This window comes from Podarcis raffonei, chromosome 2, assembly GCF_027172205.1.
Source record: "Podarcis raffonei isolate rPodRaf1 chromosome 2, rPodRaf1.pri, whole genome shotgun sequence".
Lineage (NCBI taxonomy): Eukaryota > Metazoa > Chordata > Lepidosauria > Squamata > Lacertidae > Podarcis > Podarcis raffonei.
The window spans coordinates 105,091,293-105,118,681 of NC_070603.1; the positions used below are offsets into that span (position 1 = coordinate 105,091,293).

At 44.2% G+C, this 27,389-nt stretch overlaps 2 protein-coding genes across 7 annotated transcripts in view; one reads left to right on the forward strand and one right to left on the reverse strand.

Moving 5' to 3' along the window:
- Positions 1-8,216: 8,216 nt before the first annotated feature.
- Positions 8,217-20,668, forward strand: PDHB (pyruvate dehydrogenase E1 subunit beta). Its single transcript, XM_053378385.1, has 9 exons — positions 8,217-8,430; positions 11,078-11,185; positions 11,282-11,344; positions 11,495-11,530; positions 11,649-11,934; positions 14,328-14,438; positions 16,253-16,344; positions 19,223-19,364; positions 20,130-20,668. Exons 1-9 carry the CDS (start codon positions 8,311-8,313, stop codon positions 20,273-20,275), a joined length of 1,104 nt encoding a protein of 367 aa, XP_053234360.1. The 5' UTR covers positions 8,217-8,310; the 3' UTR covers positions 20,276-20,668.
- Positions 20,669-20,887: 219 nt separating this feature from the next.
- The window catches only part of PXK (PX domain containing serine/threonine kinase like), a 54,628-nt gene continuing 48,126 nt past the window's right edge, over positions 20,888-27,389 (reverse strand). For 2 of the 6 annotated variants that reach the window (XM_053378379.1, XM_053378378.1), the window contains exon 18: positions 20,888-21,982. In XM_053378379.1, coding sequence (XP_053234354.1) covers positions 21,780-21,982 — 203 coding nt within the window. In that variant the 3' untranslated portion in view covers positions 20,888-21,779. Of the gene's footprint in view, positions 21,986-27,389 lie in introns of all 6 variants that reach the window. The other 4 variants (XM_053378383.1, XM_053378380.1, XM_053378377.1 and 1 more) reach the window with 3 other exon arrangements.

Sequence of the window (27,389 nt, forward strand, 5' to 3'; positions counted from 1 at the left end):
CTCTAGGGTTGTGCGCTCATCTCACTCTATAGGCCGGGAGCCAGCGCTGTCCGAAGACACTTCCGGGTCACGTGGCCAGCGTGACAAGCTGCATCTGGCGAGCCAGCGCAGCACACGGAACGCCGTTTACCTTCCCGCTAGTAAGCGGTCCCTATTTATCTACTTGCACCCGGGGGTGCTTTCGAACTGCTAGGTTGGCAGGCGCTGGGACCGAGCGACAGGAGCGCACCCCGCCGCGGGGATTCGAACCGCCAACCTTTGGATCGGCAAGTCCTAGGCGCTGAGGCTTTTACCCACAGCGCCACCCGCATCCCTTTACATCTACCTTTACAAAATTATTAAAACCATACCAAAAATTACAGAAAAGCAGCATGGCACCAGCCCTTTCATTAAAAGCAGTCAGTTTCTGTTGGAACGAGAAAGTATTCACCCGCAGGCAGAAAGACAAGGAGGGAGCCAGTCTTAACTTCATCAGGCTCAACCTTCACATTTTTAAGAATAAGTATCTTTGATAGGGCTGCTCAAAAATGCTTGAAATGAATAGACATAAGGGGCTTAAATGCAAGGGTTGGGAACCTTTAGCACTCCAGGTATTGCTGAACTACAACTCCCATCAACTCCAGTAAGCTAGGCCAATGGGCAAGGATGGTGGGAGCTGTAGTTCAGCATTCTGGTGGGCATCCGACAGTCTTGGGTTGACGATGGAGGAGTGCACCTTTGGGGGTAAAGTCAAACCGTTGGAGAGTTACAACGCCTCCTGTGGCTGTAGAGACCAATAAAGCAGAGACATGTTGCGTTGCAGGTGGGGCAGATGAAGGTGTCCGATTGTGCTGTTGCAGGTGTACCATGGCGTTTCTTCTTTCTGCGCTCCTCCCAGCGGTCATTCCTCCTTCTGATCACTGCTGGTCAGCAACATTGTTGTTGATTTCTTAAACAGAGGGCCAAAGATTCTCCCACCTTTGGGCCACTGATTTAATTCTGAGGCTGAAATTCTATCCACACTTAACCTGGGAGTAGGTTCATCCTCTGAGTAGATGTATATATGATTGCACAGCAAGGCCCTAATCTTTAGACATACCCATCTGAATACATTATCTTGCCCTCCTTCCAAGGAGCTCAGTGCAGTGTACAAGATCCTCTCGCCACCCATTAAGCCCCTAACAATGCTGAGACCTAGCTTGGGCTGAGAGATAAGAGACTGGCCCAATATCACCCACTGAGCTTCACTGCTGATGAGTAGGAATTTGAAGCTTAGACCCTCTGGCCCTGATTTGGAATGTTAACCATTTTGTCAAACAGGCTCCGCATTGATTTGCAGTAACTCAGATGTAACTTGTAAAATACAGTATATTTTTCCACAAGTGGGAGAGATGGAAAGCAGGCCTCATTCTACCAGTTTTGCTGAAAGTCCAGTTCCTTACCTCTGAACTATGCAAGCTTGTCATTATAAAAACAATTACTTAAGGATTGCCTGAGTATGATTTTCTCTCCTTATCCCTTTCCCCTTTTGTGTAATGTGGTTTTTTTTATTGGTTATAAGCTTGTGGGCAGGGACTGTCTTGTTTAAGTTGGTTATATGTGAGCCACTCTGAGAATCTTTTTTTTTTTTTTGCTAAGGAATAGGGGACAAATGCTCTAAATAAATAGATAGCTGACTCTGTCACAAATTGGCAATGTGCCCTGCTCTAGCCCAGGGAAAAAATAAATGGGGAAAAGTAGATCCTACAAGCCTTCAATCTGCCCATTCCTATTTTATGCCACTAGAATGTTACCATTTTCAAATACACAGTGAATGGCATCTATAATTTTAGTTCACATGTGAGTTTATATTTAGGTAATAACCTCTCCAATAAGGTCATTGCAATTTGCTCTTCGAGTATTACGTGTTCACAATATGTACAAATTGCACTTGACTATTAGCTGTGCTAATGAGCCCTCTTAGAATAATCTAATCATTAGCTATTTGCATGCCTTAAAAAAAAGTTAATTCAGCTGCTTTCCTTCCCCCTTTCAAGCCAAATTCAAAAGATAAAAATGAAGTCACTGTTCCTTTCGACTGGATAATGCAAAATTCTAACATACATTTCCAAGAAAGAAAGAAAACGCCAACCAGCCAGCCTCAAGATTGACCCACTCTGTTATTTAAGCTCATGATAATTTATTGGGTCTCACAGTAAACTCTTATAGAAAAAGGGTTAGGCATTAAGTCCTATGACGTGTTTTTCATTCAATTGCTTCAAAACGTAATAACTACGTTTTCACTGTCTGAAAGCTCTCTTGTTCTGGCATCTTAATTGGTGCTCAGATTTATCTTTCTGCAAAGGTCCACAGCCCACTCGAATGCATTTTTACACAGAAGTAAGTCTCCTGTGTTCAGTTGGAGTTAGTCCCAAATGGCTGTGCACATGATTGCAGCAAGCTTTCTTCTGTGCCTAAAGAGAAACTACGTACTTGAGAATGTGAGGGTGTCACTCTGAACAGACAGCATAAGGTGGTTCCTGGTGTAAGAAGTCACCAAGCAACAGCCCAGCAGAGAGCTTGCCACCAGCCGGAGAGGCCTTTTGAATTGATAGGTGCATGAATGATCCACCCTGATGTAATGTTAACAGTCTGCAGGATAGTTCTGCTAGGAAACCTATGATAGTTACAAGTATTCAGTTCTTCAAATCTTCTACATTGTTGTAGACTCTTTGTATGGTTGCATTTTTTTATTTATAAATAGTCTCTGGTGGATTCCCTTGGAACATGCTGTTTCCCCCCATTTGATTCCTTTAATGAGTATTATGAAAGGTACTTTAAAAATGTGAAGTTTCTGGTTTAGAAAAAAAATCAAAGACAGAAAAAAAGACTTTTCTTACCAGCATATTTATTTTAATTTTTCTCATGTTTTTTCATGTGGTGTGTCAACTGCAGTCCACCTGTGCCTCAAGAGATGTGAAACAATGACTGGAATGTAGATTTTGTGCAAATTTTCTGTGTCAGCAGTGTATCTAGTCTCTTGGCTGGTGAACTGGGCTGGTTTGGCATCTTTAAAAGTTGATGCTGTTTTCTAGCAACACCACTGATTGCCTGAAAAGAACAATAGAATGTGGGTTCTGTAGAAATATTGTAGTTTAACACATCATTCCCATTTTACTTAGTTGTAATGTTGTCCTTGGAAGTAGACACTCCAAAGTGTTTTTCTGGAACAGTGTTTATTGCCTGGAATAGGTAGTTTATGGGTGTGAGGGTGTTAATAAAAGTATAATACAGAGGCCATTTCAGTTCTGAGATATGTATCATTCTGTCATTCTCAAGTGTAAACCACTCTAATCTTCAGATGAAGGGCAGTACTGTACAGAAATCTCATAAATAATAATACTAAAATGTCTCTTAACACATCCAGCTGTTTTACCAAGGGGTTGTTGGGTCTGGTTTTGTTCTGTTCCAGCTTTTGGCTTGTACCCTGTCCCATACAAAGAGCCTGCTGGATCAGACCAAAGGCCCTTCTTGGTCCAAACCCTGTTCTTACAGTGACTAACCGGTTGTCCATGGGACCCACAGCAGGACACAAGCACCTTCTCCCACAGCAAATGGTGTTCAGAAGATGCATGTTGCCTCTGACTCTGGAGGCTACAGCTATTAGAATCATAGAATCATAGAATCATAGAGTTGGAGGAGACCACAAGGGCCATCAAGTCCAACCCCCTGCCAAGCAGGAAACACCACCAGAGCACTCCTGACATATGGTTGTCAAGCCTTTGCTTAAAGACCTCCAAAGAAGGAGACTCCACCACACTCCTTGGCAGCAAATTTCACTGTCGAACAGCTCTTATTGTCAGGAAGTTCTTCCTAATGTTTAGGTGGAATCTTCTTTCTTGTAGTTTGGATCCATTGCTCCATGTCCGCTTCTCTGGAGCAGCAGAAAACAACCTTTCTCCCTCCTCTATGTGACATCCTTTTATATATTTGAACATGGCTATCATATCACCCCTTAACCTCCTCTTCTCCAGGCTAAACATGCCCAGCTCCCTTAGCCGTTCCTCATAAGGCATCGTTTCCAGGCCTTTGACCATTTTGGTTGCCCTCCTCTGGACACGTTCCAGTTTGTCAGTGTCCTTCTTGAACTGTGGTGCCCAGAACTGGACACAGTACTCCAGGTGAGGTCTGACCAGAGCAGAATACAGTGGCACTATTACTTCCCTTGATCTAGATGCTATACTCCTATTGATGCAGCCCAGAATTGCATTGGCTTTTTTAGCTGCCGCGTCACACTGTTGGCTCATGTCAAGTTTGTGGTCAACCAAGACTCCTAGATCCTTTTCACATGTAGTGCTCTCAAGCCAGGTGTCACCCATCTTGTATTTGTGCCTCTCATTTTTTTTGCCCAAGTGCAATACTTTACATTTCTCCCTGTTAAAATTCATCTTGTTTGTTTTGGCCCAGTTCTCTAATCTGTCAAGGTAGTTTTGAAGTGTGATCCTGTCCTCTGGGGTGTTAGCCACCCCTCCCAGTTTGGTGTCATCTGCAAATTTGATCAGGATGCCCTTGAGTCCATCATCCAAGTCGTTGATAAAGATGTTGAATAAGACCGGGCCCAAGACAGAACCCTGTGGCACCCCACTAGTCACTCTTCTCCAGGATGAAGAGGAACCATTGATGAGCACCCTTTGGGTTCGGTCAGTCAGCCAGTTACAAATCCACTGAGTGGTAGCATAGTCAAGACCACATTTTACCAGCTTCTTTACAAGAATATCATGGGGCACCTTGTCAAATGCCTTGCTGAAATCAAGGTAGGCTACATCCACTGCGTTCCCTTCATCTACCAGGCTTGTAATTCTGTCAAAAAACGAGATCAGGTTAGTCTGACATGACTTATTTTTCAGAAATCCATGCTGACTATTGGTGATCACAGCATTCCTTTCTAGGTGCTCACAGACTGTTTGCTTAATGATCTGCTCCAGAATCTTCCCTGGTATTGATGTCAGACTGACTGGGCGGTAATTATTTGGGTCCTCTCTTTTCCCCTTTTTGAAAATAGGGACAACATTTGCCCTCCTCCAGTCTGCCGGGACTTCGCCTGTTCTCCAGGAATTCTCAAAGATGACTGCCAGTGGTTCTGAAATCACATCTGCCAGTTCTTTTAATACTCTTGGATGCAGTTCATCTGGCCCTGGAGACTTGAATACATCTAGACTAGCCAAGTATTCTTGTACTATCTCCTTAGTTATTCTGGGCTGTGTTTCCTCTGCTGAATCATTTGCTCCAAATTCTTCAGGTCGGGCATTGTTTTCTTTATCGGAGAAGACTGAGGCAAAGAAGGCATTGAGGAGTTCAGCCTTTTCTGTGTCCCCTGTTTGCATTTCACCATCTTCTCCTCTGAGTGACCCCACTGTTTCTTTGTTCTTCCTTTTGCTACGAACATACCCATAAAAGCCTTTTTTGTTGCTTTTAACCTCTCTAGCAAGCCTGAGATCATTCTGTGCTTTAGCTTTTCTGACTTTGTGTCTACACGTGCTGGCTATTTGTTTGAATTCCTCTTTGGTGGTTTCCCCCCTTTTCCATTTTTTGTACACATCCTTTTTTAATCTTAACTCAGTTAAAAGTTATTTAGATAGCCACCCTGGCTTCTTTAGGCACCTTCCATGTTTCCGTCTCATTGGTATTGCCTGAAGTTGTGCTTTTACTATCTCCCTCTTAACAAACTCCCAGCCATCATGAACTCCCTTTCCTTTTAGTATTACTGTCCATGGGATCTCACCCAGCACTTCCCTAAGTTTTATGAAGTCGGCTTTCTTAAAGTCGAGAAATTGAGTCCTAGTATGCTTGGCTGCTCCTTTCCGCTGTATAGTAAACTTCAGAAGAGCATGATCACTCGCGCCTAATGATCCTTCCACTTCTACCCCACTAACCAGGTCATCAACATTGGTTAGGACCAGATCTAAAATGGCTGTTCCTCTTGTTGCTTCTCCCACTTTCTGGACAATGAAGTTGTCTGCAAGGCCAGTGAGGAATCTGTTTGACCTTATGCTCTTGGCTGAGTTTGGCCCCCCAACAAATATCCAGGTAATTGAAGTTCCCCATTACTACTATCTCCCTTCCTTTTGCATGCTTGGCCATCTGTTCCAGGAAGGCATCATCTATGTCCTCCGTTTGGCTTGGGGATCTATAGTAAACTCCCACAATGAGGTCACTGTTATTCTTCTCTCCCTTAATTTTGACCCAAATGCTCTCACTTTGGCTTTGAGGTTCTAAATCTTGGATCTCTTCACAGGTATACACATCCCTGACATATAACGCCACTCCTCCTTTCTTGTCTGGTCTGTTTCTCTGAAATAGATTGTATCCCTCCATTATTACATTCCAATCGTGGGACTTATCCCACCAGGTTTCAGTGATTCCTATTATGTCATATTTAGTTTGCTGTACCAAGAGCTCAAGCTCATCTTGTTTATTTCCCATGCTTTGCGCATTAGTGTACAGACATTGAAGTCCATTAATCATTCCCCCGTGTCTCTTATTTAAGGATTTTTTCCTCCCACCACTAGGTCTGCGTGCTGTTTGCTCCATTCGGTCTATGACATTTGGATGATCATCTTCATCAATTGATAGACTCCTACCTTCAGGAGCACTGTCTCCCTCCCCCACATTAGTCAGTTTAAAGCCCTCCTGATGAGGTTTCTGAGATTTTTTGCAAAAACATTCCTCCCAACCGTTGTGAGGTGCAGCCCATCGCTTGCCAGAAGTCCATCTTCAAGAAACTGCAGCCCGTGATCTAAGAATCCAAACCGTTCCTGTTTACACCACTTGCGAAGCCAGTTGTTCACTTCCACTATTTTTCCCTCTCTCCCTGGGCCACGTCGTTCAACTGGGAGGACAGATGAGATGACAATTTGTGCATTTAATTGCTTCAATTTCCTGCCCAGAGCCTTGTAATCTCTTTTGATCTTCTGGAGGCTATTGCTTGCAGTGTCATTGGTTCCCACATGAACCAAGAGGAAGGGGTATTTGTCAGTGGGTTTTATGATTCCTTGCAGTCGTTCAGTTACATCTTGGATCTTAGCCCCGGGGAGACAGCACACTTCCCGAGACATCTTGTCAGGCCCACAGATCACTGCTTCTGTTCCCCTCAGTAGGGAATCCCCTATCACCACTACACACCTCCTCTTAGGTCTGGTCGGGGTTCTTCCGTGAGCTGTCCGTTCCAAGGTCGCCTGCACATTCCCTGAGGGCTGACTTTGCTGCTCGTCTTCATATACCTGATCAACTGTAATGAGGGAGAGATCCTCAAATGGAGTCTGCTCTTCGTCTTCCATGCTAGGGGAGAGGACCTCAAAGCGATTGTGTATTTCTAAACAATCAGAGCGAACCCTGGGCCTCCTACTTCTTTGAGTCACGTTTCTCCATATATCTGATATTGATGACCATATCCTCATTTATCTAATCCCTTAAAACCACTCAAGTTTTTGGCCATCACTACATCTTGTGGTAACCAACGGTGAAGAAATATGTGGCCTTTAGTCTGTTCTGAATCTCTCATAAATCACCCATTCACACACACATATATATAACCTACTTAAATACATGGAAACTCCCGCCCCCACTGCAAGGGTCCTTTAATAGGGTCACATCAAAACTTTTGCAGACACAGGCAAGCTGCATCAGGGGAAGAAATTTCAGATACTTCAAAGGCTTTCAGGCAGCCACTGTGGTGCAGTGGTTACTAGACCAGGGCTTGGAAGAGCAGGATTCAAATCCCTTTTCTCAGCGATGACCTCGGGCCAGTCACCATCTCTCAACTAAGAGTTGTTGTGAGGATAGATAGATATTTATTTAGTTTATTATTTATATTAATTATTTATTTAAAATGGGGAGGGGAAAGAACCATGTACTCTAGCTTGTGCTCCTTGGGAGTAAAGGCGGGAAATAAATGTGATAAATAAACAAGGCTTCTCAGTTAATTAGTTCCTAGCCAGGTGGGTGGAATGAAATGCACCCCCTTCCCTCCCTAAGATATTTGACAGCCAAGCCCTGACCCGGGCTTAATGAAGCTGCTACCAACGTCACCCATGAAGCGCACGGATTGACGCAACGAGGCGTCCATCAAACGGCAGGGCCCGCCTCGGCCTTATAGGTCGAGTCTAGCCAATGGGCGCCAGCGTTCTCAACTCATGGCGGAAGTGAGGCACGAAGCAGCGTCACGGAAGGGCGCACCCCTGCCCCGTGCTGCTTTCTCGTTGCTAGGCGACGACGACGGCGAACGAGGCTGGCACAGGGCGCGCCGCGTAAGGGTTACGCTGAGCCTCGCGCAGGGTTGAGGGCACATCCAAGATGGCGGCGGCAGCGGGGCCACTGCGGGGTCTGGTGCGCTGCTCGCAGCTGGTGGCGGCCGGGCGCTTCGGCGGACTTCCGCGGCGGCGGTTCCACGGCTCTGCGGCTGCCGCTGCTCAGGTACGGGGGCTCGTGAGGGAGCGGGGCCTGAGGCGACCTTCGGGGCAAGGTTATAGCGGAGCAGTTGCTGCTGCTGCAGCAAAGCAGGGGTCGCATCCCTTTCTGTAGCCGGACAGAATTATTATGATATATTTGTTTATACGTCGCCTTCCCTCCACCCCACGCTCTGCTTTACCGCTTGAAAGGGAAGGTCCTCTTTCTCCCGGGGGCGCCTTGGCATCCCAGCCTTGAAAGGCAGAAAAGGACACTCTGCACCTGCTCAGAGACACTGTTGCCCCTTTTACGACTACACGCTCTCTAACGTCCTCTTCTTCCCGCCCCGGTAAATACTATTGAAGTTACTGGCGAAAGCTTGACATCTGGCGTATCCTCACATACCTCTTCTTTATTGCAGTCATAATATAATAATTATAATTATAATAATTTATTATTTTTACCCCGCCCATCTGGCTGTGTTTCCCGAGCCACTTTGAGCGACTCCCACCTGAATATTAAAAACATGATAAAGCATCAAACATTAAAAACTTCCCTAAACAGGGCTGTCTTCAGATGTCTTCTAAAAGTCAGATAGCTGTTATTTCCTTGACATCTGGTGGGAGGGCGTTCCACAGGGCGGGCACCACTATTGAGAAGGCCCTGTGCCTGGTTTATTATCGTTATTGTATTTATTTACAATGACGGCTTAGCGTAAAATTAGAAACAGTTTACATTTAAATATAAGCCAGGGGTGGGAGGAATAATTAAAGAGTTAAAGGCCAGTACAATAGATACATCAATATGTATATGCACACACAGAGAGAGACACAATAAAAACATCACAGCACCAGCCCTCTCCACCAGCCTAATTTCTCTAGGAAGGGAGTTCCAAAGTCTGGGAGCAGCCACCGAGAATGATAGGTAAAAGTAAAGGTACCCCTGACCGTTAGGTCCAGTCGCGGACGACTCTGGGGTTGTGGCGCTCATCTCGCTTTACTGGCCGAGGGAGCCGGCGTACAGCTTCCGGGTCATGTGGCCAGCGTGACTAAGCTGCTTCTGGTGAACCAGAGCAGCACACGGAAACACCGTTTACCTTCCCGCCGGAGTGGTATCTATTTATCTACTTGCACTTTGATGTGCTTTCAAACTGCTAGGTGGGCAGGAGCTGGGACCGAACAATGGGAGCTCACCTCGTCACAGGGATTCGAACTGCTGACCTTCCGATCGGCAAGCCCTAGGCTCTGTGGTTTAGACCACAGCACCACCCGCATCCCACTACAGATAGTTTTATTTTATTATAAATAAAGATAATAATGTAGACTGTAAATCTTTGAAGACTGTGATTGTTTTCTGTGGTTTTCTTTTGTTCTTGGTGTTCATTATTTCTAGAAATTTGGGTTTCCGAGCAGAGGGCACATATACAGGTTTGGTTTTCTTCTGATAGTATGGACAGCAGTACAGGACAATTTTGTACATGGCTGCTCAGAGGTAGATCCCATTCAATTCAAGAGGAAGGTTTATAGGATTGCAGCCTATGTGGCTCAGGTGTTGGAATGAGGTTTTGGAGTTTTCAAGTAGAGAACTGAGTGAGCATGTTTGGGGCAGGTTTTGAAATAATACATGGGGAAAAGAAGAAAGAAATGGTGGTGGGAAAGGGGTATGTATGTGCTTGTATTCACAAATCTCTTTTTCTAGGAACCTCTATTGCTGTTTCCATATTGTATCGTTAACTGTTTATGAATTTAATGTGCACTCGTGTACAAATTCAGTCTTCTCCGATCTCGTAACCATGTTGGTGTAGCGTGCAAAAACATTAACATGTCTCAAGGGGCAAAACAAGCCATCAGGTAGCCTTCAGCTTGAATTTCCTGAAGCTGATCATGCAGCTGTCACACAGCGAGCACCCAGATCCATGCTCAGATTAATCGATTGCTCAGAGTTCATTGACGGGTGAGGGCTCTTGAGAGGAGTCACTGCCAGCGAAAGTAGACAATACTGAGCAAGCACCAGCAGGCAGAATAGGCCTGCTGGCATCACTCTGGAGGCAAAGACCAGGAGATCCCTCAGGGGTTGGACAGAGGGACATTTCTGCACCATCCAACCAACATCCTATGTGGTGCAACAGAGGTTTTCTTTACAAATTTCAGTTAAGCATTGCTACTGCTGACATGGCCATGTCTTACTTGATCTATAAGGGATGACTTTGATTTGATATTTAAATCACTTACTGATCTCTTTTTGCTGACAGCTTAGCCAAAGGAAATCTACCTGGCTGTTTAGAATTGTCCTTTAGAATTGACTTAGTGTCAACAGATATCTCATCTCCATGAACTGCTGTCAGGATCTAGCCTGGAGCTCACAAATATTCTGTGTCTCTTGGGAAAATCCTAGTCAGACAAAAGGGAGTTTCAAAGAAAATATGAATGTGACCCTAACCCTAACCTTTCCCACTCCTTTCGTGAGATCGTAGGTTAGTTCGAGATATTCATTTGCTTCCAGCCATGGAAGTTTCCAAGCAACTTTCCTCCTTGATTACGGTGGGATTACACTAAAGCAATTTTTTAAAAAGAAATAATTCATATCCTACCTTTCTTCCAAAAAGCCCAAGGTTCCTAATAACAAAGAGAAATGGTTTGTGGATTGTGACCTAAATATGTTTTCTCATTAATAGGTGACTGTCCGTGATGCTTTAAACCAGGCCTTGGATGAGGAGTTAGAGAGGGATGAGAAGGTTTTCCTGCTGGGGGAGGAAGTTGCCCAGTATGATGGGGCATACAAGGTAAGAAGATGATGCAGTAATTAGGGCAGCATAATCAGTGCATTTCTTAAAAAGTTATAAATAGCAAGACCACAACCCTCTTTTTTAAACCTACAGATTAGCAGAGGACTTTGGAAGAAATATGGTGATAAGAGGATAATAGATACTCCTATATCAGAGGTATGAATTCATAAGACATTTAAATTTTTTCTATTTTAGTATTTAATCCAAAAAAGTGCAATAAGTCATCTAGGTTTCATGAAATATATTTTCAGATAGTTATGATTTAAATTTTAGTTTTCGTCACACTTTGTTCTTCCTTCCCCCCAGATGGGCTTTACTGGAATTGCTGTAGGAGCTGCCATGGTATGTACCTTCCATATGTTTATTTAAAAAAGCTTCTTAAATACAAAATAGTGCCATTAATTCACCGTTTAAAAGCAACTTGGGAATGGCTATTAACATAGCTACTTTGTCTTCACAGGCTGGCTTGAGACCTGTTTGTGAATTCATGACCTTCAACTTCTCCATGCAAGCTATTGATCAGATTATAAACTCAGCTGCCAAAACCTACTACATGTCTTCAGGTTTGGTACCTGTCCCTATTGTCTTCAGGGGCCCAAACGGAGCCTCGGCAGGTGTTGCAGCCCAGCATTCCCAGTGTTTTGCGTCTTGGTATGGGCACTGCCCTGGACTGAAAGTAGTGAGCCCCTGGAATTCAGAGGATGCAAAAGGTCTCCTTAAAGCCGCAATCCGGGATAATAATCCAGGTAAATGAAGCCAAGATATCTGTGCGGGTGTAATGCTAAAGTGTTAGCTTATTGGGTTATTTACCTGCTTTAAACATTTAATGCAGGGCTTTGAGTGTCAGAAACAAATCTAATTTGTGGTGCCTGCATCATGTTGAGTGTCCGATATTTAGCTGGGGTAGTGTGCAGTCTTCCATTCCCTTTCTAGGAGGAGAAGAAAACAGTTTGGGTATCCTTTCAGATACTAGATGATTTCTTTTTGCATTTGTTTTAAGATGCGGGTTGTTCTTAGCTATAAAGTTGTGTGTTTTGCCTTGGAAACCATATGGCTACAATGTCGTGTACAAAGGTAGCAAATGAACAAAATAATTCCTGCCTTTTAGAGGAATTGTTCTACTATTCGTTTTCCTTCAAGTCAAGCTAGTGTTCAGCTTTAGCTGAAGTGTGAGCTGCAGATGTTGCATTTGGAAATAAATCTTCAGCTCTCTCCTCCCCCTTCCAAAAAAAAATTATATTGTCATGACCAAGATCTAAAGAGTTGTGCAGCAAGTTCCATGGTAACTCTGGAAGTACCTTTCATCAACAGAAGTCTCCTATGGAGCATATCAAACTACTTTAGAAACTGTGGGGAGTTAAACTTAGATTGGGCTCATGTGTGCTGCTGACGTAAGCCTCATCAGTTCTTTGGATCTCAGCCAGTTTATCATTGTGCAGGCCAGAACATACCAAAATAGTGTACATTCATTTAAATGCTATGTTTTCAGTTTGGTCAGAATTATGATTTCATAACAGTAGTGGAGGGAAGGGACTTCAAAAGACTTTGCATGGGTACAACACCCTTAGAGGCGATTGTAGAGCAATCCTAGCTTTGCCAGGAGAGCAGCAGGACAGAACACAGTGGTCATAACTGAAGGTCTGACACTTAGCACTTAGCCAAGGCAGGGGTGGTGGTTCTTGGTGTTGTTTACATATTTGGGTTTTGTTTTTTACTGTGCCAGCTCTGGAGTGGGTCCATGGTTGGCCCAGCTCTGCCTCTGAAATTGAGGGCTTCCTGTTGGCTACTGCCTAAAGGCACAGCACTAGTGATAGTGCTTCCCTTCACCAGGCTTTCCATGACTGTAGTGGGGGCCTTTGCAGAAGCAGGGCCCGCACATTGGAGGCCATCGGACTGGGATGTCCATTGGATCCCAGTCCCCTCCAGCAGTGCGGCTCATGGATTAGGACTTCAGGTACAGGGGGTTAAAAGGTAAAGGGACCCCTGACCATTAGGTCCAGTCATGACCAACTCTGGGGTTGCAGCGCTCATCTCGCTTTATTGGCTGAGGGAGCTGGCATACAGCTTCCAGGTCATGTGGCCAGCAGGACTAAGCCGTTTCTGGCGAACCAGAGCAGCACACAGAAACGCCGTTTACCTTCCCGCCAGAGCGGTACCTATTTATCTACTTGCACTGGCGTGCTTTCGAACTGCTAGGTTGGCAGGAGCAGGGACCGAGCAACGGGAGCTCACCCCGTTGCGGGGATTCGAACTGTCGACCTTCTGATCGGCAAGTCCTAGGCTCTGTGGTTTAACCCACAGCGCCACCCGCGTCCCATACAGGAGGTTAGATTCCAGTGTAGAAAGGTGAAGAAAGCTGTCTGGTGACAGGCATTCCCATCTACTAATTTAGCGCTGCTCTGGCTTTAAACTTTGAGCAGCTGCTCCCTCAACATTATTGAAGCATTCTACTTTATCCCAAAGGGTTAAAAACAAATAAAAATGGATGAGCTCAGAGTACTGAGAACTACAGAATTTTATATCCTTTGCTCATTTGGCCAGCTTCAGTTTGGAAGAAAGCTTTGCTTGGCTGGTTGTTGTTTTTTTGAAAGCCCTATTTGAACTAGATGAGCTACTTCCTCCTCTGAAAGAAAAGTCAGAGCCCAGTTCTTTTTTTCCTCTCTCCTAAATTTGTAGCTGTTCATGCTATCAATTCATGCTTTTATCAGCTGATATGGGTCAGATGACTGCATAAGGTTGGTATTGGAGAGTGAGCTGGGTCATTTCCCCATGCATACATCCTTAACTTCCACTGGAATATTTCAAATTGGTGTCTGCTGCATAATGGATGATGTCAAAATACTTGCATACCTTAGGCATCCTTGGGACTGGATCCTGTGTGCCTCACCACCACATGCCACATTTCTGGCATCAGCACAGGCTGCTTAAGCCAGGACAAGTTCTCCCCTGACATGTTGTACCTGCTGGATCAAGACCCAATTCCATTCTCCATAGTACCAAACTTGGAATGTGGGGGTGTTCTCTTCTGACATGTCCTAGGAGACTTTGACCACAAAACTAATTATTGTGGCTCACCAGAGATTTGAGAGAAATGCATCATTTAGTTCACATGTACCTATTTTTTAAATTGCCTTTCTAGTTGTAATGTTGGAAAACGAGTTGATGTACGGTGTGCCCTTTGAATTGTCGGAGGAAGTCCTATCAAAGGACTTTGTTGTTCCTATAGGAAAGGCGAAGGTAGAAAAGCAAGGTAAGCAAAACTAGCTGTTTTTACTGAACAAGGCAAGACCCTGCTGTGTTCTTTTACTGTATCTATCAGAGAAACACTGTGCTTTCTTCTTAAAATGCGTTTCTTTTGCTTGCAGCACAACCCTTTTATGTGCAAAGCTACCCAGTGTTCTTCCCATCCCAGATGCATATCATTAATTCCATATATATATATATAAAATTACCAGTTCCTCTCTGTGAAAGTGTGTGTTTCTCTATACATTGGGATTCAGTGAGAATGCCTTTTTTGTTTTCTCACTACCCAAAAGACCATCCAGAAGTTGAGTTGGCTTTAGAAGACATTATGCCTTTTTTTGAGGGGACGGTGGTGAAGCTCTTCCTTGACTATAGCACTGTAGACAATCAGTCACTTCACATTGTAAGCCCAAGCCTCTTTGCCCATCAGCTTTCTCTGGATTTGTGAGGCATATGCAAATTCCATGGTTTGGAGATTTGTTTGCCACAGGTGGCCTGTCAGTGTCTGAATTCCTTCTGTCTCTCATTGCCGTTCTCTCCGCTCCTTTTATTTTAGAAGGTTCAAAAATCACAGAATGGCAAATTATTTCTTTTGCCTAGTAAACTAGCTTTTTTGAATTCTACTTTTCCTTGCTCTCAACAAGTACACGAGTGCTTGGATATCTCAAGTTTAACAGTAATAAAGAGCACTGTGTTCTGACCTTACTTGGCACTAATATGAATGAGGGTGCTTGAGAGCAGTACATGTGAAAAGAATGTAGGAGTCTTGGTTGACCACAAACTTGACATGAGCCAACAGTTGTGACGCGGCAGCTAAAAAAGCCAATGCAATTCTGGGCTGCATCAATAGGAGTATAGCATCTAGATCAAGGGAAGTAATAGTGCCACTGTATTCTGCTCTAGTCAGACCTCACCTGGAGTACTGTGTCCAGTTCTGGGCACCACAGTTCAAGAAGGACACTGACAAACTGGAACGTGTCCAGAGGAGGGCAACCAAAATGGTCAAAGGCCTGGAAATGATGCCTTATGAGGAACGGCTAAGGGAGCTGGGCATGTTTAGCCTGGAGAAGAGGAGGTTAAGGGGTGATATGATAGCCATGTTCAAATAAATAAAAGGATGTCACATAGAGGAGGGAGAAAGGTTGTTTTCTGCTGCTCCAGAGAAGCGGACACAGAGCAATGGATCCAAACTACAAGAAAGAAGATTCCACCTAAACATTAGGAAGAACTTCCTGACAGTAAGAGCTGTTTGACAGTGGAATTTGCTGCCAAGGAGTGTGGTGGAGTCTCCTTCTTTGGAGGTCTTTAAGCAGAGGCTTGACAACCATATGTCAGGAGTGCTCTGATGGTGTTTCCTGCTTGGCAGGGGGTTGGACTCGATGGCCCTTGTGGTCTCTTCCAACTCTATGATTCTATGATTCTATGATTCAGTGGCGACTCCACTATTGTGGAACACAATTCTACAGGGCATCAGACGGGGTATCTGCCCTTGTAGGTTTTAAAAAAGGCCCGAAAAGACACAACTCTTTACTGCAGCCTTTACTAATTCATGTGATGAGTTGCATAATTACTGTTTTGACCTGGTTTGGATAATTTTTTATATCTTGCTGGAATAAGATTTTTAACATGCATTATTGCATGCTGATAAATGGCTGTAATCATTTACCCTTCTATAAAGGATCATAAGCTGTTTGGTTTAAGAGGTTAAAAGAAGTTGACCAGGTGACGACTGCTAGATAATCTTCTGTTCTTAAGAATATGTCTGCATGCTAAAGTTAACGACGTTGTAATTCTCAATCCTCACCAGCCTGTGTGTTTCAGGAACCCACATTACCATAGTGTCTCATTCACGACCCGTCGGCCACTGTCTGGAAGCAGCTGCTGTCCTTGCTAAAGACGGGGTGGACTGTGAGGTATGTGTGTGTGTGTGTTGTCATTCCATGAGAATCCACACTGAAGAAACCCTCTTAAGCTTCTACTCCACAGCTAACAAAGTTGTGGCATTGCAGTGTTCTGTAGGCTACTTAATACAGATTGGTTCCACTGTTTTCTTGGCAGTTCTCTTCAGTGAACTTTGCAGAGCTGGGGCAAGTTAGCTACAGGCAGCAGAAGAGAGCAATTGCTTGAATTTCAATTCATCTTGCATGAGTTGGAAAAGGGTTGTGTCAAGTCCAAACTTTGCACTGAGAAGCTGAACTATCTGATATGTATAAATTATACCAATTCACTATATGAAGCTGCCTTATCCCAAGTTAGTTGTTGTCTACTATGACCTCCATCAGCTATCTAAGAACTCAGGTCTATTCTTGGCCCTACAGACCAAAATATTTTTTTCTTCTTCTTTCTAACAAGAGGTCACAGGGCGTTGAACCTGGCACAGTGCCACTGAGCTGTGAATTACTTGATAAAACTTTCAATTTGGGTACAGTTTTAATCTGGTAATACATCTTTTTAAAAGTTATTTTTCCACATAGGTCCTTATTAAAAACTGCAGATCACAGGTGCTGTTTTAAGGGGGGTGAGGGTCCCCTATGTGTAAATATGTACAGATTTAATCAACCAGTTGACTTACATGGTGTCCAAGATTTGAGAATACCAGTTGATAGGAATGGCAAATAGGAAGAGGACTGTTGCGTGCATGTCCCGATTGGCCACTGTGAGAACAGGGTGCTGGACTAGATGGGCTTTTAGCTTGATCCATCAGGGCTTTTGTTATTAGACAGGTGATGGCTCAGTTTTTATGCCTGTTTATTTTTCATAACCTGTTTTCTGCTCAGACTGTTGTTGTTGTTTAGTCGTTTAGTCGTGTCCGACTCTTCGTGACCCCATGGACCAGAGCACGCCAGGCACCTCTGTCCTCCACTACCTCCCGCAGTTTGGTCAGACTCATGTTTGTGGCTTCGAGAACACTATCCAACCATCTCATCCTCTGTCGCCCCCTTCTCCTTGTGCCCTCCATCTTTCCCAGCATCAGTGTCTTCTCCAGGGAGTCTTCTCTTCTCATGAGGTGGCCAAAGTACTGGAGCCTCAGCTTCACGATCTGTCCTTCCAGTGAGCACTCAGGGCTGATTTCATTAAGAATGGATGCGTTTGATCTTCTTGCAGTCCATGGGACTCTCAAGAGTCTTCTCCAGCACCATAATTCAAAAGCATCAATTCTTCGGCGATCAGCCTTCTTTATGGTCCAGCTCTCACTTCCATACATCACTACTGGGAAAACCATGGCTTTAACTATACGGACCTTTGTTGGCAAGGTGACGTCTCTACTTCTCAAGATGCTGTCTAGGCCTGTCATTGCCCTTCTCCCAAGAAGCAGGCGTCTTTTAATTTCGTGGCTGCTGTCACCATCTGCAGTGATCATGGAGCCCAAGAAAGTAAAATCTCTCACTGCCTCCATTTCTTCCCCTTCTATTTGCCAGGAGGTGATGGGACCAGTGGCCATGATTTTCGTTTTTTTGATGTTGAGCCTCAGACCATATTTTGCGCTCTCCTCTTTCACCCTCATTAAAAGGTTCTTTAATTCCTCCTCACTTTCTGCCATCAAGGTTGTGTCATCTGCATATCTGAGGTTGTTGATATTTCTTCCGGCAATCTTAATTCCAGCTTGGGATTCATCCAGCCCAGCCTTTCGCATGATGTATTCTGCGTATAAATTAAATAAGCAGGGAGACAAAATACAGCCTTGTCGTACGCCTTTCCCAATTTTGAACCAATCAGTTGTTCCATATCCAGTTCTAACTGTAGCTTCTTGTCCTACATAGAGATTTCTCAGGAGACAGATGAGGTGATCAGGCACTCCCATTTCTTTAAGAACTTGCCATAGTTTGCTGTGGTCGACACAGTCAAAGGCTTTTGCATAGTCAATGAAGCAGAAGTAGATGTCTTTCTGGAACTCTCTAGCTTTCTCCATAATCCAGCGCATGTTTGCAATTTGGTCTCTGGTTCCTCTGCCTCTTCTAAATCCAGCTTGCACTTCTGGGAGTTCTCGATCCACATACTGTTTGAGCCTTCCTTGTAGAATTTTAAGCATAACCTTGCTAGCGTGTGAAATGAGTGCAATTGTGCGGTAGTTGGAGCATTCTTTGGCACTGCCCTTCTTTGGGATTGGGATGTAGACTGATCTTCTCCAATCTTCTGGCCACTGCTGAGTTTTCCAAATTTGCTGGCATATTGAGTGTAGCACCTTAACAGCATCATCTTTTACAATTTTAAATAGTTCAGCTGGAATACCATCACTTCCACTGGCCTTGTTATTTGCAGTGCTTTCTAAGGCCCATTTGACTTCACTTTCCAGGATGTCTGGCTCAAGGTCAGCAACCACACTACCTGGGGTGTACGAGACATCCATATCTTTCTGGTATAATTCCTCTGTGTATTCTTGCCACCTCTTCTTGATGTCTTCTGCTTCTGTTAGGTCCTTACCACTTTTGTCCTTTATTATGGTAATCTTTGTACGAAATGTTCCTTTCATATCTCCAATTTTCTTGAACAGATCTCTGGTTCTTCCTATTCTGTTGTTTTCCTCTATTTGTTTGCATTGCTCGTTTAAGAAGGCCTTCTTGTCTCTCCTTGCTATTCTTTGGAAATCTGCATTCAATTTCCTGTATCTTTCACTATCTCCCTCGCATTTTGCTTGCCTTCTCTCCTCCGCTATTTGTAAGGCCTCGTTGGACAGCCACTTTGCTTTCTTGCATTTCCTTTTCATTGGGATGGTTTTCGTTGCTGCCTCCTGCTCAGACTAGGCTGAAGTTAATCAGAAATGATCTAAAGCCTGCTCTAATCTCTCTCCAGGTGATAAACCTCCGCACCATTAGGCCAATGGATATCGAAGCTATTGAATCCAGTGTCATGAAGACAAATAATCTTGTAACAGTGGAAGGTGGCTGGCCCCAGTTTGGGGTAGGAGCTGAAATTTGTGCCAGGATTATGGAAGGTATTTGGGATTATCTCTTATCTGACCTTCTTAAAATACGTTGCTATTTTCTTGAGAAGCTAGAAATTAGATCAGCAGTGGGGAACCTCTAGTCTTCCAGGTGGGGCTGGACTGCATCACCCATTATCCGTGACCGCTCTTCATGCTGACGGAGGCTGATGGCAAGTTCGAGGGCCACAGGCTCCCTGTCCCAAGTTTAGGTCCTTGAATTGAATTTGCTCCGATTCTTTGCCCAAAGGACAATTATTTAATCTGCTGCAATGCAGGACCATCCCATTTGTAGTAGCAGCCTTCTCTCCCACTTAAAATGTATTCTTAGAGTAGTGGGTCACCCATGAGCCCACGGCTTTATAAAACCCTACTGTACAAACCCAATGGAGTTTATTGCATTATAGATTGCAGGCAGGCTATTCCACAAACCGCATGGAATAAGCATCTTCTGTTCTTCTCCCTACAACTTTCAATGTGCCACCTTGCACTGCTTGGAGGGAAAATGAAACAAACCTATGTGATCTTTGAGCTTGCTGCTCCCTTTCCCTGCTGCTGAAATGCAAGAATAGGTACTTTTTCTTAGGCAGGGACTTGGGTAGGTATTTTTGGGTTCACTGTCTCCTCATAGCCCTTTTTCTAACCTAGAGGCAGTTATCAGTGTGGGCTGTAACCTGTATCACCCCAGCCACTGACTGTGCTGCCTGCCCACCACATCTTAGTTTGTACTGACTGAGATTTCTTCAGCTTTTGAGAGAGGAACCTTTCTGCTTTCAGGTCCTGCTTTCAACCACCTTGACGCACCCGTTGTGCGTGTCACCGGGGCTGACGTTCCCATGCCTTATGCAAAGATCTTGGAGGAGAACTGCATACCTCAAGTAAAAGACATAATTCTTGCAGTGAAGAAAACGCTAAATATCTAGTTCTGTGTATATGCTGTATGTGGATGTTGTTCTTCTGGAGTTAAAAAAAAAGAAGTTTGTGGAATGTATATTGCAAGCGATTGTATACATAGCTGGCCTTGTATAGGATATAGGCCTCTGGCAAAGGAAGAGCAATAACTACGTTGTCTGTTGCAAGGCATGTACTCCCTTCCCAAGGGAGATGCAGATGGCCTAAAATTGTAATAATTGTAATGCTCTAAAGAACTCTCGTTGCAAGATGAAGTGTTCTGTTTATCATTGTACATGGTGATCAGGCTTGCTCTGATTAGCAGCTCTAGTGTCCGAGGAACAGTCTCTTGCTGCTCCTGCTCGTTTTGTAACCTACAAGGCTTGGAAATAAAAGTACATTAACAAAAATGGGAGAGGAAAGTATCTTTCTGGTGTGAAATAGCCCAAAATGGAAGCAGCCTGTGAGGAAACATTTGATACAGGATAATTTCAGAAATTAGTGCATATTAATGTAAGGCTGAAGGTGCTGCAAAGAATCTTTGCCAAAACCACATAGATAAATGGAATTTTAAAGCTTCAAGACATTCACATTTTTCACCACAGAGGTGGCAATTAACATTAAAGTGTGTTCCCCTCCCAGCATTATTGAAATTCCATTAACATTTATTTTAATAAAAATATGACTGAATAATATAATAGGTTACATGAAATCTTATACACAATGACACTCTGCATAGTAACAAACACTGGTGTATACTCGACTTTAAAAATCTAGCGATAATCCTTTAAAGTGCAATTTAAGAGTTTGAGCAAATCAAGAAGGGCATCTTTTCACTAACATTAAATTATGGAGCTCTTTTGTTAACACCCACTTCAACAACACATCTCACATTGCTGTAGATTTTGGTTTGATGGAAACGCCCTGCAACTCCCAATTTAAGCGTAACACAAGCTCATTACAAAACTTACTTGCTTGAATTACTCCTCTTTTAAAGCAGAGCCATCTTAGGTTAACAGGCCTTTCAATAGTATTAAGAGTAATGCTCAGGACTTTACAGAGCAGAGAAGAAAGGGAGACCAAGCCTTAAATCTCTCACCAGTGTTAACTTTCAGACTGAGTGAATGTTTAGCATAATTAAAGCTAATTCAATGCATCAAATCTTGATGTACCGGGTTTTAAACCTTCAGAAGCAGGTCTCAGAAAATGAACTGCTGTTGTCGAGCTATTTTTATTCTATTAGAAGGAATACAACATTGCCAAAAACAAGATCCCACCCCCCCCTAAAAGAAGGAGGGTTCCTTTAAACCAGAATCGACACTTCACCCTCCAAAAACGGCAAAGCAATTTGACACGGTACTGCTACTCAGTTAAGAGATTGTGCTAAGGGAGGGGGGGAGGGGGGGGAGCTTGAAATGGCTCTAAACAAGCAGCTGTAAAACAAGACGCCACCAGGCAGTGGCTATATCAAATAGTTATTTAAGATTTGTTCCTAGAACACAAGGAATACCCCAAGCTGGGTCAGTATGAACAGTTTCAGCTGATTCTAGGAGCACTGTAGTCACAGGTTTCTGTTTTCTTCAGACCTCCTTTCTGGAAATTCTGAATTGAGCTGAGTAAGGCGCCCCGGCTTGTGCTGTTGACAGGCCGCAGGTCAGGCTGCGTTGCCACATCCAAATTAGGAGGAGGAGGGGGAGCTGCTGGCGGCGGCGGCGGCGAAGGAATTGTCGAGGCGCCTGCTGCTGGGAAGATATTAGACGGAACACAGTCAGAAACCGAAACCCATGAAAGCAAGATACTGCTGGATAAAATGACACATCTGCGAAAACTGCCCAATGTACAAAAGAAAAGAGTACGGTAGGAAAGCATGCAAAAAAAAAAGCCAAGATGATTTCAGGTTAAAAAATAATAATTAAAAAATGGACAAGAATACAGGCATACAGGAGAAGGATGAGAATAGATTCAAAGGGCAGGCAGGAGAAGTAAGTCACACTAAGATGTTTTATGGTCCTTGCAATGCATGGTCATGTGGACAATCAAACTGGAGCAGGAAATAATTATCATTCCAGGGCTGGGCTGTAGACCAGTGATATATTGCCTACGTCCCGTAGCTTGTGGGATGCAGCCAAACAGCATTGGCTCAGCTTGTACAAGCAAGATATTGGCCTTCCAAACGTTATTTCTAGACGCTAAGTAGAGAAGCATTGCAAGGAACATCTGCCTCAAACTGACTACCACCTAACTCAGTAACACGCTCCATCTTTGAATTTACATGAATGCTGAGTGAAAGCTGGTGCCTGCTTCTCATGCGCAGCTAAGGCAAGGACCACTGTTGTGAGTCTTGCTTAGATAGGCGCAGGGTCCTTATGTGCATTGCACACAATGGCATTTTGGTTCACGGTGCAAAATAAGAACAGGCATTCCTCTCTACGTTATACATTATCCCTGACAAGCACAGCAGTAACAACTTCAGGATTAGCTCTTCCAGGATACGAACAGAGTGCCGTAACAGAGCTAAGAGGCTGCCATAGCTATAATTCTCTCTTTGGAAAATGGGGTAGAAGTAACTGCAGCTGATAGCCAGAAGAGTAATTCCTTTTTTGGTTTTAATCTACACCGACGATACACCCACCCACCTCTGAAAATATACCTTGGGTATAGGCACCAGGCCAGCATATCTAGAAATGCAGAACAGCACCCTGGAAAGAGCACAATTAAAAACAACAAAATGTTCTTATTTTATAGGTGCCTGCACTAGTACCTACCCAGGACTTCACTGTTATCACTGGCTTAAAAGACAAAAGTCACTGTATCCTCTTAGTAGCTTGGTACTATGGAGAAAACCCACACAGGAGGGGTGAGGACCCCGTGGCCCTCCAGATGTGGTTGGACTACAGTTATCCCTGAGCATTGGCCACGCTGGCTGGGCCGATAGGGACTTGGGAGCCCAACTTCTGGAAGGCCACGGGTTTCCCACCACTGCCATATAAGGGTTGAATGGCAAAAGAATTCACATGGGGCTGCTCTCCAGCATTTGTGCCCCAACCCACTGCTGAAGTCAAAGAGAAGATCGCACGTGGAAGACTTTTGAGTTTGCTTGATACTAAGCGTTTTCAGGAATTCCTACAGAAGGTAGACAAGGTTCTCCTCCTAGCAATCACACATTTGTTGGATTGCTCTTATCTTCTCCATGTATGTAATAAAATGATTTATCAAATACAGTCATACCTCGGGTTACAGATGCTTCAGGTTGCATTTTTTCGGGTTACGGACCGCCGAAACCCAGAAGTACTGCAACGGGTTACTTCCGGGTTTCGGCGGTCGCGCATGCGCAGAAGCACCAAATTGCAACCCGCGTGTGTGCAGACGTGGGTTGCGAACGTGCATCCCACACGGATCACGTTCGCAACCCGAGCGTCCACTGTATTATGATTGTCAGAATAAAAGATGTTTGAAAAGCCAGATTTTTTATGGATATGGGAAACTAAAGGTAACCAAGGTAAAGGTAAAGGGATCCCTGACCATTAGGTCCAGTCGTGACCGACTCTGGGGTTGCGGCGTTCATCTCGCTTTATTGGCCGAGGGAGCTGGTGTACAGCTTCCGGATCATGTGGCCAGCATGACTAAGCCGCTTCTGGCGAACCAGAGCAGCACATGGAAACGCCATTTACCTTCCCACCGGAGCAGTACCTACTTATCTACTTACACTTTGACGTGCTTTCGAACTGCTAGGTTGACAGGAGCAGGGACCGAGCAACGGGAGCTCACCCCGTCGCGGGGATTCGAACCACCGACCTTCTGATCGGCAAGTCCTAGGCTCTGTGGTTTAACCCACAGCGCCACCCGCGTCCCGGACCAAACTAGACTACAGGTAAACAGAACATCCTGGCAGCTAAAGTCCTTTCCCACAGAGCAGGTAACCCTTAGGCAAGTGCAGAGGGCGTCAGTGAAAAGGCTTTAGCAGGTTAGAGGTAGCCTGCAAGCCAAGATCAACTTTCCACACCCAATGCAGCTGCTGGCAACGTTGTACAACACCCTGTGTACATTTGGACCAAATCCTGCCTAAAATGTTGGCAGAGCTGCTGCTTATGACAGCAGGCATGGAGAAGCAGCACTGTATTAAGGTGCAATCGCTTTTTCATCCTCTTGCTCCTTTCAGGAGACAAAAGCCAGCCTGACAGTCCCAATCTCACAGCACATCAGCTTAAAACCAGAGAAGCCACATGTAGCCACCATCTTTGACATGCTAATGGCAGCGAGGGATGTGGTTTCAAATTCTTCATAGAGAAATCCCTTTGAAAAACTTTCTCCAGCAACAATATTTCTAAATGCTTTGATTCAGTTGATAATCAGTTTAATGCTTTGGGGGGTGGGAGGGAACAAGCTGAGAGAGAACCGAAGAAGGCTGCAGGAAAGAAAATGTACAGTATGGCGAAAAATGCATGATGGGGTGACAAAGGAAGAACATGGGGAGAAACAGCAGCATGCTACCAGCTGAGGACGATCAAGCAGCAAATACATATTGAGTTTATTTTAAAAAAAATAACCAGCATCCTAAACAAGCACATACAGGTTTGTCTTTCAACCATCCCAGAGACATCTAAACACAGCAGGTTGCGAAGACGAGTAGCATTCAACCAAACAACCAAGTGAAAGAAGGAGGTATAAAAAGCTAGATGCATATAGGTAAAAATGCACCGACCATAAGAACCAACTGAGAATGCAAAATTAGTTGCAGGATGCTAGGAACAAAAGATCGAAAGCAAAAGGATGCCAAGGCGCATTGCTTGCAATTACAGTGACAGATGAAAATGCCAACAGTCCAATGAAAGGCAGCTTTCTACACTTAGGAATTCACAAAGTCCCACCCTCAGTTACTAGAAATAGTACTTGGACTTTTACACTGGGTACTTATGTTGCTTCACTGAACATAATTTTGGGGGGAAAATCCAGTTAGAGACTCTCTGGCCTCGATTTGTCTTTTCAGATAGCAAATAGGGGATGGAGCGGGGTGATCCAAACATTCTTCTTCCAGCTTGCGGGTCTGTTAGAATTAAATACTCCTAATTCTCCTTGCTGACTTTACTCCCGACTTCTGTTTCACTAGGGAATGCTAAGTGGGGTCTTGCTGCACCAGTGTCAAAAGCGCCCATAATACCCATTTAAGAAGGTGCAAAGACCACTCTCTCCCCACTCTCTCTTAAAAGCATATACACCCAACTTCTATAGCAGAAATGATTTCCTCCATGTGGAGGAATTACATTACTCAGGCAATACAAACCATAACTCATAAAAATCTCCACTTGAATTCCTAGAATTTCCTCCTTTGTTCTTTTACACACTACTCATATGAGCAGACTAATTGCTCAATCTGTTAAATCTGCCAATATTGCCACTTGCTGTTCCTCCTTTTTTTAATTAAGCAGTATTTCACTTGGAAGAGTATGTTGATTGGCAAAAGCAAAGGAATCGTAATACTGGCTAGGAGGTCTGGTACGTTCAGCAGAATTTCTGTTCCACTAAACTCCCTAAAATCAAGAATTTGCCCAAACACACCATTACGATTTAACAAAACAACTATTCGATGAAACGGCAATCTTCAGCCAATTCAGCCCACATCTATTAACTAAAGCAGGCATCCCCAAATTTGGCCCTCCAAATGTTTTGGGACTACAACTCCTATCATCCCTAGCTAACAGGACCAGTGGTCAGGGGTGATGGGAATTGTAGTCTCAAAACATCTGGAGGACCGAGTTTGGCGATGCCTGAACTAAAGCCTTAACGGCTTATTAAAATTTGCCCCGTTATAAATATAGGACTAAAATGGAAGGGCAAACTAGCCACACTCCCTAGCATCAAAGAGGATGATAAAAGAACCTAATGATGTTCTTTATCTTTCTAGTTTGCATCCAATAATTTGCAGATTCCCTCCCCTCATTCCAGCATGAAAGATTACCACATTTACGCGAATCTAATGCACCATCAAATCTAACCCACACTTCAATTTTCAAAACCTTGAAACCAATAAAGTATTTGCTGGCGAATGTAAATGCACCATCAAATCTAATGCACACCCTGATTTCCGTGACATAACTTGGCCAAAAAAAGATGTGCATGACATTCGAGTAAATACATTAATTACAGCCAACTGACGCCAACAGCACCTAGCTAAAAGACCAAGGCTACTGTGTCTTTTTCCATCTATACCATCAATAAAGCCAGCTCGGTTCAAACCTGTTCACGCTTAAGCTATTTTAGCTCTAGAGAAATATCTGTGTGTAACATCTCCCACCACCGCATTCCGGGCAGGGTTGGGGTTGGGAAGAACAAGACAGGTGGGTAGGAAAGGATCTCTACTAGTGGAATATCACCACTCCTGCCCTTGCCAACAAATCATGCGCTGTTATGGAAGACAGCGAGGAAATCTCTGGTCTGCAGATGTTGCTAGCCTCAGCCAGCTTGGCCAATGGAAAGGGATGGTGGGAACTGTTGTTCAGCAATTTCTGTAGGACCAGATTCCCCATCCTTGTGCTATAGAATATCCCCACAGCACTAAAGGGCTGCTCAGCCCTTTAGGGTCAGCTCGCTGGCTGCAAAAACATGAGCAGCCCACTCTCACGTGACATAATTCATGCTACCATTGAAGGGCAACTGATTAGTGCCTACAATCTCTCCTGGAACTGTAGATAGTGATCCAAGGTCAACTAGCAAGTCTCATGGCTGAGAGGTGATTTGAACTTGGCCAAGGCATTCCACCTGCCTACTTGACTACATCGGCTCACAAATTTATTTCAATCTAGGTAACACTTTTACCATCATGGGGATAATTGGGGGGGGGTGTTCTGCTAGCACCAAAATATACTGGACTGCCTCTTGCAATTCACCGACTCTTGTGTTTGTCATTTTTGTGTGTGTGGGGGGGTGTCCTTCAGGGGCCAGTTCTTATTTTCCTTCATGCCTCCTTCCCTTTCAGTTCCTTGAGTGTCCCCCTGTATTACATATTTCAAAAGGCTGCAAAGGAAAATATTCTTTTCTTAACTGCTGACAGCAAAGAGTACCTCTTTGCCCTTTCACCAATGTCTTCGTAGAGACATCGATACTGTGGTTTCGACATTAAAAAGAAAAAAATGTTTAAAAAGCAATCAT

Coding starts and splice junctions, on each gene's coding strand:
- PDHB (XM_053378385.1), top strand. CDS start 8,311: ATGGCGGCGGCAGCGGGGCCACTGCGGGGTCTGGTGCGCTGCTCGCAG. Junction 14,439..16,252: donor GGCGAAGGTAGAAAAGCAAG/GTAAGCAAAACT, acceptor TGTGTGTTTCAG/GAACCCACATTACCATAGTG. Junction 16,345..19,222: donor AAGACGGGGTGGACTGTGAG/GTATGTGTGTGT, acceptor ATCTCTCTCCAG/GTGATAAACCTCCGCACCAT.